The sequence below is a fragment of the Paramormyrops kingsleyae genome, chromosome 14 (assembly GCF_048594095.1).
Source record: "Paramormyrops kingsleyae isolate MSU_618 chromosome 14, PKINGS_0.4, whole genome shotgun sequence".
Lineage (NCBI taxonomy): Eukaryota > Metazoa > Chordata > Actinopteri > Osteoglossiformes > Mormyridae > Paramormyrops > Paramormyrops kingsleyae.
In genome coordinates this window covers 12903221-12917564 of record NC_132810.1, presented here as the reverse complement: position 1 = coordinate 12917564, position 14344 = coordinate 12903221, and the positions used below count along the sequence as shown (strand labels likewise).

The 14344-nt window shown below is 43.9% G+C and overlaps 1 protein-coding gene across 3 annotated transcripts in view; it reads right to left on the bottom strand.

Moving 5' to 3' along the window:
- mipol1 (mirror-image polydactyly 1) overlaps positions 1-14344 on the bottom strand; it is a 70665-nt gene that overhangs the window by 52340 nt on the left and 3981 nt on the right. For all 3 annotated transcript variants that reach the window (XM_023840306.2, XM_023840304.2, XM_023840303.2), the window contains exon 2: positions 12135-12208. In XM_023840306.2, the coding sequence (XP_023696074.1) occupies positions 12135-12208 (74 nt within the window). The remainder of the gene's footprint in view (positions 1-12134; positions 12209-14344) is intronic.

The window sequence follows — 14344 nt, the reverse complement described above, 5'->3', positions numbered from 1 at the left end:
CGTGAACGCCGACCTAAGATAACTTGTACGCGCAGGGAAATGAGTCACACGGCATATCTCTCAGCGGAAACAAAGGGTAACACTTCAGTCTCAGCCTCGCGTTCGCTGTGAGAGCATCGTGCATGTTTACACTAGCTGAATACATATATTTAGACAGTAAAAATACATTTAGACAATGATAGACAGTAACAGTAATTATTATTATATAATAAAATACATTTAAAAATAAAGATTTCTTATTCATAATTTTAATATTAATAATAAACCATTAATACATTTAATTATAATAATATTGTCGTGCCAAGCGCGGGGTCCGAACAGAGACAAAAACGCAGACGTCATGGTATCGGGGAATACGGGGTTTAATTACAGGTAAGGCAGGCAAAATGCAGACGGACAATACAATGACCGAACTGGGGAAACAAACTGAAATGCGGACTAAATACAGAGGACTAATGACAACAACCAGAAACAGCTGATCACACGGGGATTCCAACCGGGGTTAACGAGGGGGCTTGGCACACGGAAGGAGCGGACGATCGGGGCAGGACACGTTGTTTTTTTTTACTTTGGATACATTTATTTTCTTCCTTTACAAATTACTGTTTTGATAAATGTGCTTAGATGTGTTTAGTACAGTATATGCTCTTCTTGTTTTATCCGGTTCATTTTGTGTTAAAATGCTAAAAAAAAATTTTTTGCAATTTTCTTGGCCCGGGAACCAATTATATGTGTGTGTGTGTGTGTGTGTGTGTGTGTGTGTGTGTGTGTGTGTGTGTGTGTGTGTGTGTGTGTATGTATATATATATATATATATTTACATATATATATGTACGTACACACACATATATATATATACACACACACACACATTTTTATACTGGGAGGAGCATGCTTTGGATGAACTCCAGCATATGATGCTTAATAAAAAAACACTCCTGTGCTTGTGTGACAGACAAGGCTTGTGTATCACAAGGCTGAACTTTACACCTCTTAGTTACAGTTTTCACTCGACACCAGTATGCTCTTAATCTTAAGAGGGAGTCAGAAATATATGTTGACTTACATACCTCTAAATGACAAATATTGATTCTGCCTTGTAGAATATTAACCATTCCTTTAAGATTAATAAAGGACAAAGATTACACTGAAGTATATGTCAGCTGATCAAAGGCAGAGGATGGGGGGGGGTTGGAGTGTTGAGCTAAATGCACCCTTTGTCATTTCTGCTCAGTTATTTCTGAACTTATGCAACCAATGGCAGGATGTGTAACATTCAGGAATGTCTCTCCAAGGCTCCTCTACATGGATTGGGTAAGAACTCAGTGACATCACTATACTCTAGCCCCCAAACTGCCAACCACTCAAAGAACTGGTTTTTGAATGAAAATATGAAGGTGCCTCTTTTCACAATCTGTTCAAGTCTAATTAATGTTTTATCAGTTCTATCAGTAATTGTCTCCAGAAAATTTCAAGCATCCCGTATTGCAGTTACAATTGTAAGATATCCAGCGGTCCATTTGAATGGTCGGTTTGACCCTGCGGAGATCACATCGAACCCCCGTTCTCCAAGCAGGCTCCGATAGAGGAGCGGCAGAGTGACCCCCAGAAGCTGGAAAGGACGAGTGGCTCATTTTCCGCGGATCTCCCCGATTTGGGCACGCCGACGGGCGAGAAGCCGCCCTTCAGCGGTTAGACATGGCAGCTGCACAAAGTGAATGAGTCGGTAATCCTCAGCCCCCCCGCAGACTCGCAGGGATCGGGCCCCGCATAACTTATCACCCAAATCTCACTCTCAGGAAAGGAAGTGCTTCTTTCCCATTTTTAGTTACTGCCTTGCTGTCCTCAATAAGGACTAATGATATCCAGAGGCCATCTGAACTGGAGTCATCCGCAGGTCCTTAGCAAACGGGTGTTTTTTTAACCATATCTTCACAATCAGTTGTAACGTGAGTTTTCAAAAAAGCACAAATAGCTGTAAGCCTTTCCTGGAAATATTTCATTTTAGATCTGACTCCATTTTTGTGTCAATACAACTTTATTTCAGGCGTCAATACAACAAACAAACAAATAAATAAATATGTTGTGCCTTAGGGTAATCAATTACAATCTGTAATGCAACTTGAAGGAAAACATGCAAACGGTTATTTACGTTCACTATATTTGCCTAGAGAAAGTAAAAACACTGGACCGGTTAGACTGGATTGGACAGGAATCCGGAGAGAAGAGCTAGATTACTCAGCTTGTCAAAATTTAAAATCAAGAAAAACAACCAGGCTTCCTGAAGCAGAGGATAATGAAAATGTTTAAGATAATAAAAAAAAAAAACAAAGTGAATTTTGTGTGACAGTAACTTTCCATCCTCCTTACAGGCACACACAATTTATTTTAAAAAAAGCAATATTAATGATCCCAAAATCCGCAAGCTTCTATAACGACACCATAAAATACAGATCCGTGACTGATTACAAAAAAAAAGATTACAGATCTTTCAGACAGATTATAGATGCTTCAGATCTTGACATCATAAATCCAAGCACAACATACAAGGGGAGGGTATAACTCGGGGGGGTGGGGGGGTGGGGTGGTGTTGGGGGTATAATCTGAATAAATATAAACAAACATCCAGAACTTAAAGTAGCCTGATGTTTGACTTTTCCCTGAAAATGAGCAAAATCCACAAACGCTGAATCGTAAACCCTGCTTGATTACATTAGCGATATAGCAACTATAGGGTAATCACTCATCTATATGTATCAGACAGCTATGTGCTTTAGGAACAAGATACACATCACAGATACAGTGTTATAATGCTGAATTTGGCTCAATATGGCTGTAGTTGTCCTTAGGCAGCTAAACCATTTCATGCATGTTCATTACAAGAACTCTAGTCTATTCAAATTATTTTGCTTCAAAACCCCTTCATAATAGATACTAAAGAGCTTGTTTAATTTTTAATAGTGTTGTACGACTAAAGACAAATCTTTCTTATCGGCTAAGCTAACAAGTGAGCAAATACAGTACAGATAATCGGATTTATAATTAATATAACCCGTATCTCGTTATGTGCTTATTTGAACTACATCACAAGTAATTACTTTGAATGCACTGGATGTAACACTACCTGGAGTAAGAACTACCTATTTGCTATTTATTTATATAGCTATGGAATAAAAGAGACCGCAGCTAAATTTTCACTTTCTTTCATTTCTCAATTTTTGCGTATGCGCCTGTGTGGAACACACATTTTTTCCAGTCTGGTTCTTCCCTGTTTCTCATTAATGAAGGGCTTCTTCCTTGCTTTGTGAGACTTCAGTCCTGCTTCTAGGAGCCTGATACAAACTGTTCTAGCAGTGCACTTCACACCTGCACTTAATGTTTCCCATTCTTTTTGAAGGTCACTTGAGGTCACCCTATGATTTATGAGGCACTGACGGATAAGTTGACAGTCATCTCTGGTATTAGAAAGTTGCTTCTGGCCTTCACCTGGTTGGTTTTTGGTTATTGCCAGTGTCTCCTGCTTCACCTTGTTCTTGTGAGCTGCTGTCTTAGAAACTTTGAGCCTGGAAGCAGCCTGCCTCGCAGTACAGCCTTCTGCTAGCATTAAAGCAGTATTTTAAAATGCAGATTTTTAAATTAATTTTCCAGAGCTGAACATATATAACAACAGACCAACATCTTAGCCCCAACCAGCCAATCAGAAGTTAAGTGTCTGTACACAAGTATCTCTCAGGGTTGTGTGATGGCTCAGCCTTGCCGAGCGATGATGCAGTACTGCACAGCCACAACAGACTTTGAAATGGAACCTGTAATTAATCAATAACAAACAAGCCGGAGAAGCTTGTTTTTGACAAGCACTACACATCAAATTACACAGCCTATAGACTTGTGGATTAATTTTGATTAATAGCTTTACCTGCAGCAACTGTTCCAAACACAATACCTGCAAATCAACTTAATGCAACTTTGAATAATGTAATACGGATACAATGGCATGAGAAGAAAGGCAACATTCTACTTAAAGCAGTCATCATAATGCATTATAGAAACCTCCATAATGCAGTACAAAGCATCCTTAATTCTTATACCAAGGATTATAATGCATTATAGATGAGAGCTTCATAGACCATTTGAAATGCATAATAAACATGGCTACAATGTGTTATGCCTTTTTATAAAGTTAATGCTATGTTTATAATACATTATAATGTATTACAAAGGCATCTATAATGCATTATACATGAGTGCTATAAATAAAGTGTTACCAAAAAGAATAATTTTTTCAAACTATATAAACATAAATATACTACACATACAATATATTTTGTATAAGCCTATTTGCCTCATTTGTACACTGCTTTGGAGAAAAGTATCCACTAAATAGATATAAATTTAGACAATTATTCTCTCTTCCTGTAACTGAACACACTGCACTATATGTATGGTACCACTAAATGAAACAGATGGAAACACATAAATGTAATGCAATGTGATTTGGTAGCAAAGACATGGGGTTAGGGTTAGGGAGGGTCAAGATGCATGCATCACACATACATGCACTGAATGACTCGGTGATGAGGATTAAAGCCACGGGGTCTCTTCACTCCCCCGGTTCTGATGCCAGTGATGGAGGCACATGGTTACTGGCCAGAAAGCTGCTCTCCAAGGTGTGAACTGAAGCAAAGGCTGCAGATGAAGTCTGAGCTGGAGTTCATTTACAGTCAAACAAGAAACTTCTGTGGCTGCAGCATGCAGAGACTTGCTTTTTGTTTTGGGGGGTGATGGGAGGGGAAGAGCAGGAGGGTTTGGGAGGTAAATATCGATAAAATATGAGATAATTCAGACAGGATCAGTGGGTGCAAGAACAAAGGATGAAAGGCTGTATTAGAAATATCCAAAATAACAGTGACTTAAATTAAAGCATCAGATCAACAAAAAATAAAGATGTTTTCCTAAGAAAAAGCTCAACTGAATAGGTACAGATTTGGATCAGTTGAGGATGAAGTTAAAAATTAGTAATTAAGATGTTTGATACACAAAACGTAAAGGTTTATTATGGGAAAAGCACACAGAATAAAGCATATATACAGATAGAGGCTGACTGGCAGATCATTTTCAGATAAACGGAGAACATCCGTGTTTTGCCGCACGTTCGGAATGCCAGACCAAGGTGACAAAACATGGAAGAAAGGCTTTTTGGGAAGGATCACACATGGTCTCATTGTGTGCAACTATCTTGCGCAAGACACACACACACAGAAAGTGGGACGTCTTTGGCATCAATCAATCGAGCAAAGGGGCGGGCACGGTGCGAGACCGTTTCACGACTTGGATCCAGAAAGACTGGCTTTCACCACCTTCTCACCTTAACCATTTGAACCCTTGGTTGTTTTCGAAGTTTAATCTCTAGGTTGACAAAGTCACACACCATAATATGCGGCTCCAAGAGCTACACTGTACCATTTCTGGTCTGGCCTTTCACACACTTCCACAATGGGAAGCAGCTAAAAATGCAGCTAAATCTGTGGTATATTATATTAAGAAATAATAAAACAATTCCAGTGAGAGTGGCACCTTATTCGGTTAAGAATTTGTTTTATCTTTTATAAGGTAACAAATGGTAGCAGGATCAGCACTGTAATCACACTGTAAATAATCACGACGGGCTGAGGCAGCAGTCTGAAATTCTGGGACTTGACTATCATTCACGAACGATCTCGACAATAAGGCTGGGAGCACGTACGTCGGCCTTGTGCGCTCCTCTAACACTAGCGAGACCTGAAGGAATGCAAGCCACACACTGGGAGCCAGAAAGAAAAAAAAAGAGGAAAACTGTCATTCGGCAGCAGGCATGGAAACTCCAAGGCCAAAGGTTATGGGACAGACCCCAGAGCTTGGCTAGGGTAACTCTTAGAGCTACAACCACCTGTCATAAAGCATCTGTATCAGGGCAGCAGCAACACCAGTGATTGGCTGATTAGCTGACTGATAAAGAAAAAGTCCGGCCTTGCAGGCAGGTAAGTGCTGATTGTTTCAGTGTCACCATGATTCACACATGGCATGGTTCTCTTTGTCAGGGCTAATTCCCCTTCACTGAACTTAGCACTGCATGGAATGGGAGGGAAACGGAGCACAATTATGGGGCAGAATGCAATGCACAGGCTTTAACCTGCCCCTTACACAGCTCTGTGGGACCAGGTCAAAGGGGGCGGAGTTTAAAGTCAGACCAGCAGTAAATATTGTAGCTAGTCTCATGTAGAACCTGGATGACCTGTAGCAGTATCAGAGCCACACGCATCTGGGATGTGGGAGGGGCCTCACAGGCAGGTGAGGAGGGGAAAATAAAATACTGAAAGCACACCCTCCATATGTACAAAGCTTTGCAGGTTTCACTTCATCTGAATGGTGCCTCTGCTGAGAAAACAAGAAAGATCTAAGGGTGGGAGGTTTTCTATTAGCTTAACACCTTCTCCAAGCTTACAAAAAAATGTCCCAAGGAAGCAGACACCAGGATCAAAAGCACAAACCCATTTCACAGAATCCTTCATCTGCCACAAAAGGCTTCAAAATATAATGAGAATTCCCAAACACGATAAAAAGAAATGCAAGCATTCCACCATAACCAATATTACTAAATTGACACATATGATATGATGTCATATATCATAAAATGGGGGTGGCAAGGTGGTCAGCACTGTTGTCTCACACCTCTGGGACCTGGGTTCGAGTCTCTGCCATGGCTGTGTGTGTGTGGAGTTTGCATGTTCTCCCCGTGTCGTCTGCATGTTCTCCCCGTGTCGTTGTGAGATTTTCTCCAGGTACTCCAGTTTCCCCCCTCACTGCAAAAACATGCTGAGGCTGACTGGAGTTACCAAATTGCCCATAGGTGTGAGAGTGTGAGTGACTGCCGTGAGAGTGACTGCCGTGAGAGTGACTGCCGTGTGAGTGACTGCCGCGTGAGTGACTGCCGCGTGAGTGACTGCCGCGTGAGTGACTGCCGTGAGAGTGACTGCCGCGTGAGTGACTGCCGCGGGAGTGACTGCCGTGTGAGTGACTGCCGCGGGAGTGACTGCCGCGTGAGTGACTGCCGCGCGAGTGACTGCCGCGCGAGTGACTGCCGCGCGAGTGACTGCCGTGTGAGTGTGCTCTGCGATGGGTTGGTGCCACATCCTAGGTTGTTCCCTGCCTTGCGTCTGTAGCCTCTGGAATAGGCCCTGGATCCCCCGCGACCCTGAATAGGAAAAGCGGGTACAGAACATGGATGGGTGGATATATCATAAAATCACGTGTAGCTCAAAAAGCAAATGTCACAGGTAGGCATCAATCTGGCAGAATTCTGGAAAGTGCGCTCGAAACACCACTGAAAGGAGATACGGCTTCACATACAGTCTACCATAAACACCAGTTTCAAACCAAGTTCACTAGTTAAGGCCACCAACAGACACTTAAAGACGCGACAGTATCTGTGCTGTGTGAGCGCCTCCCTCTAAAAATGTCCTCTGAGCCTGTTCCCCGGTTACAGCCCTATTTGCGTTCCGCTCCAATTCACAGTCACCGGGAGCCGCGATGGACCGCAGCTGATTATCACTTAGCGTTCGGGTTCCAGGAACGCATCCGTGAGGCTGGGCCACAGTCATGCAGGGGCAACACTCTGCATTCACCAAAGGCAGAGCGTAGGCACAGTAATCTGGGTTTTTTTTGTACCCAAATGTATACGATTGGAGTATCTTCGCCCAAATCTTTATTACCACTGAAACCTGAGGGTGTCTCAGCCCTGATCCACTGGGACATTCTCAAGTATGAGAAGAATCTCTCTGTATAGACTTCAGTTGACCTCACAGCTACCGGTTATGAACATCTTCTGGTCACCATTCCAGTGAGAAACTACACTATATTTGTATTGTGTAATTTCCTAAGACAGCCATTATTAATTGTCGTCCTGCAGCTGGCTTCAGATTTTATTTCCAGTAATTTCCTATAATTACCTTGCTAAATTATGTCACGAGTGAGCAAATTCAATATTATTAAAAATACAGAATATCGGGAATTTTTAAGCTTAACGGGCAACAATACCGGGCCTGTCATTTCAGACACATATATGGGCTCATTACAGCCAAAATGTAACCTAACGATGAATTAAAGAGATTTTTAAGAATTTACAAAGGACCGATAGAACTGGATAAAGACAGCAGCAAATAGAAATGGCCTAAATCTCCTAAGAGTGCCCATGCTGGTTGCAATTCTTTGCTAAAAAAATTATAAGAGTAATAATAACAACAATGTTAGTACTAAAGGGGGCGTGGTTAGAGGTTAGCAGGCAAATTTTGGCTGTTAAAATTCATGACCCGTCTTATCTTATAGTCTGTTTAGGCTAAGGTTCAGGTTAGCATCGGAAGTGCCTGCACACCATGACTGTGGTTCAATATTGTGTCACACTACATTCGGGGGCCATGTTTGTGAGCAATGGAGAGCATGTGTGTGTGCGTGTGTGTGTGTGTGTGCTCTCCTTTGTGCTCTGTATCTGCATAGCCAGCCAGTCCCAGCACTAACAGCACTCAGCCTGTGTCTATTCCTTAAACCAACACGAGCAGACAAAGCAGCGCAGAGACTGAGGAATCTTTCTGTCTGTGTGCCCAGAGCATGGGGCGAGACCACACGGCAGTGTGGGGGGGTGGGGGGGCCCGGACCACCCACTTAGGGAGTGGGACAGCGGGGTAGGCTGCACAGCCCCCCAATTCCGGGGATTTGGGAGTTCAATGGGACCTACAAGGAAGCCGAACAGTGGCGGGAGCGCGCCGCGTGCCCCTCTGAAGTGCCCCGCCGGCCCCCGCGTGCGTGCGTGTGTGTGTGTGCGTGCGTGCGCGCCAGGGTGGGGGCCACACGGCTGCCCGTGCACCGCCACCAGCTGCTGCTCGCATCACTGATCCGACGGGAGTAAACAGCCCACTTCCTGCCTGGGGGGGGGGAGGGTGAAGGCAGAGGCTGATCCACCTGCTACGAACAAAGCCGTTTGGAAACGGTGGCATTTTTGGCCCGTCGGGACTCCGTAGGGAACGTCCACACGCCGGTAATTTGTCAGTCATGGGCGGATTAGGCTTTGAATTGCGACTTCAAAGACTGACTACAAGACACACTGGAACAGGTGGGACGCACCTGAGGCCAGTGGGGATAGCGGGCTGGCTCCGTCACGACAGAGGGCGACATTACAGCCCCCGAGCACAATTCGGGACCCCCGGTAATAGCGATACTACACAGCCCTCCGTAAAAGTGACCTCTCAGATTCAGTCACAGAATACAGGCAAACAACACGGTCACAGTGAGATGCTGTGAGTAGAAAGATGTTGCACATGCAGCCATCCACATCAGGTCCACATCCCATCTGTGGCGGGATTGGTGGAAGAGGTGAAAACACGCCTGCAGTCGGTCATGCATCATGTTACATTCTAACAGACTCCCAGTAGGCCAGAACAGCCAGTGCTACAGGTCAGTAACTGGTATACCACCGCAGGTCACAATATAATAACAGGTTTACTACAAGTGCTGTCCGCTTATTCCCTGGCCCTCTGTGGGTACAGCTCGCTATGGATGGGACACATATCAAAATCCAATATTAAAATAATCCTTGTGTCATAAAACAGCTACAACGGAAACCGTTGCCTGTGATTTTAGGCCCTATTAAACTGACAGAGATCCACATGCTAAAGTGTTTCTTGTTTTAAAGGGGATTAAGAATTTATTCGCTGGCCCACTGATGACAAGCGGCCAGTGGCAGTGGACGGTAGCCGCCCAGGCTGCGCGTACATGCGGACCGCGGAGGGGCTGGGGTAGGGGCGAAACAGAGTTAATAACTGTGAAGTGAATGAAGCCACGAGCCAGACGAAGCAAGAGCGAGCGGCCAGGCGCTGCTTCAGCTGAACGCTCCGGCGAGCACCATGCGAGCCAACAGTGTAACAGGGATGCTGATCTGGGTGGCTCTGTGTACACAGGAACAGCACCTACGCTGCATCCACTTACTGTTTGTTTTATCTGATCTTTAAAGATACAAAAACTACACCACAAAACTTTTTTAGCTTGTTATCTAGAAATACAGTCAAATAAGAGTAACTGAAGGCCCAACTATGACAAAAATAAAATGAGTGTAAGAAAAGCCCTCAGCAAAAAGGCCAGGGTGATATTTACTGACAGCCTGGGGCTTCCTGGATCAGAGCATCATGGGAAAAGAGGGCAGGGTGACTCCCATCCCTGCACGTAGGCCTAGCTGGGGATGTGGGATGGAAGGTAAGCAGCATAGCACAGCGAGCGGAAAGACAGCAGCCGCAGCACCAAACAGCCACACCTTGGCCCCGGGCCCCGGGCCCCAAACAGCCACACCTTGGCCCCGGGCCCCGGGCCCATCTTCCAGGACACACAGCAGCCACATCCTGCTGCCACTCAGCTGGGCCCCACCCCCTCCCGGACGCGCTGGGCTGGCAGCAGCGCACCAGGATGTTTCCGAGTATTGCCATGGGTGGGGGGGGGGGGGGGGGGGCAGAGCTGAAGTGGAGAGCTTGCCATCTCACTTAGTTAATGGCAGGATATGCACACTTAAACCAATCATCTTACAAATTAAACAGAATCTTACCAACATATGCATTACAAATGCTTTGGATGATATCATAAAACATTATACACTATATTTACTCATGCATACATCACCACATAGGAAGAGAAAGAAATTGGCATATCATAAAAGCCTGTAAAGGATCAGCCAAAGGGATGCACTGCCGGACAGGTTACACGATTATACACTGTGTATAGGCCGTTTCCTGATATGAGAGTGCAACAAATTTGAAATAAAGTTAAAAATTTACAATAACTTCATCTAACTACCTTATAATTCTGATTGGGGGGAGTGAAACAGACTCCAGGCAGCACAGAGCACAGGCTGGTGCACCTTGGAGGGGTGCTGGCCCATCGCAGGGCACATGCATTCACTACAGGCATTTCAGAGACACTGTTCAGCTTAACTGCATGTCAAGGACTGTGGGAGGAGACCAGACCACAAGACAGGGAGAGCATGCAAACCCCACACACAGAGCACAGGTGGTGGGATCCAAACCCACAGCCCTAGAGGAGTGAGGCAACAGAACTAACCACCAAGCCACCAACCGGGAAACAGTAAGCATAGCATATAAAAATAACTCGATCTGTTGTATGTGATACATTACACGTAATGAGATAGAACTTAACGTGTTACTGTAAGTCGTTGTTTTTATCTCCATTACACATGAAGCCCCGGTTGCACTGGGAGAAAAGCAGGCCGGTCCTTACGTCGAAAAATATTAATTTAGTAGCCTTGGATTCTTAAAGTTTGAAAGATAGGTGCGCCCTCATGTGGTTACAAAAGGTATTTTCCATACCTGATTGAAACTGATTGACAGGTACTTCATATGCTAATATAAGCGTTTTATTTTTCAGACACGCCTTAATTTTAATGTTTATGCAATTTACAGTTTTAACAGACGTGAACAGCTGAATTCTACTATTATCAAGAAAGCTCGCGAGAGTTAGAAGCGAGATGAATGTCGCATAGAAAAGTTCGTAAAACTTTTCTAAAACCGAATTGTATCATGTCGATAACTAAGTGTCTAAACATGTGGGAAAAACAGAGGAAGAATTATGAACATTTTAATGTAATTAAACACACATAAATATATAAAATTATATATAAATGATACATACAGTATTTGATATGATATGCAAATAGGGAACTTGATCAATAGCTTACCCGTCGTGGACATTTCTACTTTTAATGGGCTATTAAAGTTCTGATTATGGAAGTAGAACAGGTTTGAGCCACGTGATTTTATTATGAACCCAGGTGACACCAAAATGTCTCAAATCCATGTACCTTTGCCGGTTAAAACCAAAACCAAGAGTTAAATACATCACGTGCACGATTATTTTAGATGCAAACTTTGAAAAATGTATTAATCGTCAACGTCTCGAGAAACCGGTATCCCATCAGCTGGAATCGGTCGATTGAAGCAAAAGTGACGTCAAAGCGTAAGAGCTGCCGAGATCCAAACTCTGGACGACGTCATGGACGCGGACTCCCGGGGAAACCCGCAACTGCAGAGTCGTTTCACACTCACCTCCGTAAATATCAACAAGCGATCCCTTAATTTCCGTGGGGCGCGGTTCCTCCTCGCTCTCGTGGAAGGCCTCCCTGGGTCAAGGAGAAGGAGGCACAGTTAGCAGTGTACCAGAACACAGACTCTCTTCGTCTGTCCATCCCAGAAACCACAAAGGAAGACGGGGGTACGGACATGTCTACTTAAACCTCACCATTCTCATGGAGCACATGAGCGAACCCCAGAATACGCCAAGCGTCCAGACCTGCTTCAATCGAGAAAAGGGGCCACCGTTTAAGCACGGCCTCATAGGCATTATCACTACCGCTCTGAAAACGCAGCAATGCGCTATGTTCAAATTGTCATTTCTTCTTTCTTTATTAATTACCATCCGCTCCAGTACCATTATTATTAGTGAGTTGTTTTAAACTGCAAGCAAATTACTTTCTAAAAAAAATGTCCAATTAACTTTTAACACCGAAAACTAATCCAACAGCTCCACCTAGTGGGTGCAGTAAGAAGTAACTTTTACACACCTCCCGAGTTGGGGGTTTGAATCTCTCCTGGCCATTGCATGTGTGTCGTGCTGGTTCCCTTCCACACTCCAAAGACATGCAGTTAAGCTAACTGGTGTTTGTGAATTGTCCATAGCGTATGCCTGTGTATGCCTGAATTGATCATGAGTGTGTCCCCTGCAATGGACTGGCCCCCTGTCCAGAGGACACTTCAGCTTGGGCCCTGAGCTGCCTGGGACAGGTTCCAGCCCCCCGTAAGATGGATATATTTTGTTTGTAGAACACTGTCAATGGGTTTTACAATAATGTATATCAATTGGTGAGAGAGAGACACCACCTGCCTGTATTGGATAATCAGTTATAGAAGATGGATAGATTTAAGTATAGAGGGCTTAACATAAAATGGGACATGAACCAGACTTAATAATAATTTCATAAGACCAACATAGTCACTCTAGGTTTCAACCTATTCATCCTGTACTGTGTCTACCAGAAAGCCAGGGAATCTCCTCAAACTCATCTAAAGTTACTAAGTCTACAGAGACAAGGAGCCACTTGAGGCCACCTGCTCCACTGCCTGTTACAAGACAGGCCTTAAGCAGCAAACACTATAAATGCAACAAGAAGGAAAGAACAGGAATTGTTAGGTGCAGAGTTTCATGCCTGCTGTCTCATCTCTTGTGCCAAAAGTCATTCTAGTCGATAAAAACTATGCTGTAGAAAATTGCATTTCCATTGGTTCAGTTTCAGTTCAGGCTTCAAAAGAGTTCAAAAGTTTATGGAATTTCAGGCCCATCACAAACAGTTTCAGTACATCTCCAAGGAAACAACAATAACAGAAGACCAAACCTTTTGTGAACACATTTACATAAAAGTGCATCTGTCTGTCCATGGATAGATGGACGCACCAGGATGGGGCTCCAACTTATCACAGGACACACACACCATTCACACTACACCTATGGGCAATTTGATAACTCCAATTAAGCTCAGCATGCTTTTGGACTGTGGGGGTTTAACAGAATACCTGGAGGAAACCCCACGACGACACAGGGAGAACATGCAAACTCCACACACATGGTGGCCTGGCAGAGACTCAAACCCTGGCTCCTGAACCGTGAGGCAACAGTGCTAACCACTGCACCACCATGCCACACTTATTTAAAAGCCATTTATTAATAATAAATTAATAATTTGTTTCAATGCTAATATAATGATCAGTTTTGTGTGCAGTTGTGTTCAGCAGAGACATAATCTGACGCAAATATCAAGCTGCAAATCTGTGGCAATATACCACAAACGATGTTATTGGAATTGAAGATGAAAAAATGTAAGTATATAATTTAAGTATAAGGCAAAGTACAAAAGCCTATAAAATATTCCTCATGTCCTTTCTGTCTTTTCTGGAACTATTAGCATGCCTTAATAGTCATAAACTGATGCCTGGAACCATCCCAAACGGCCCAGCTGGTACTGCAGCTCTTCCAAGGTCCTGTAGATCAGACAGCGGCTGAGGTATGAGTCATGCTGTCAAATAATATCTCAGAGAAATGAAAAAAACATAACTGGCATCATTCTGCATCCAAAGGGAACGCTGGCCAGCCGGGGTGGGGGGGGGGGGGGTTGGGCTCTCCTGCAGGTTCAGCTGGATTTTACAATCAAGCAATACATCACTTTCACAAAATGAAGACATTTCGATGGAGGACAAAAAGTGTT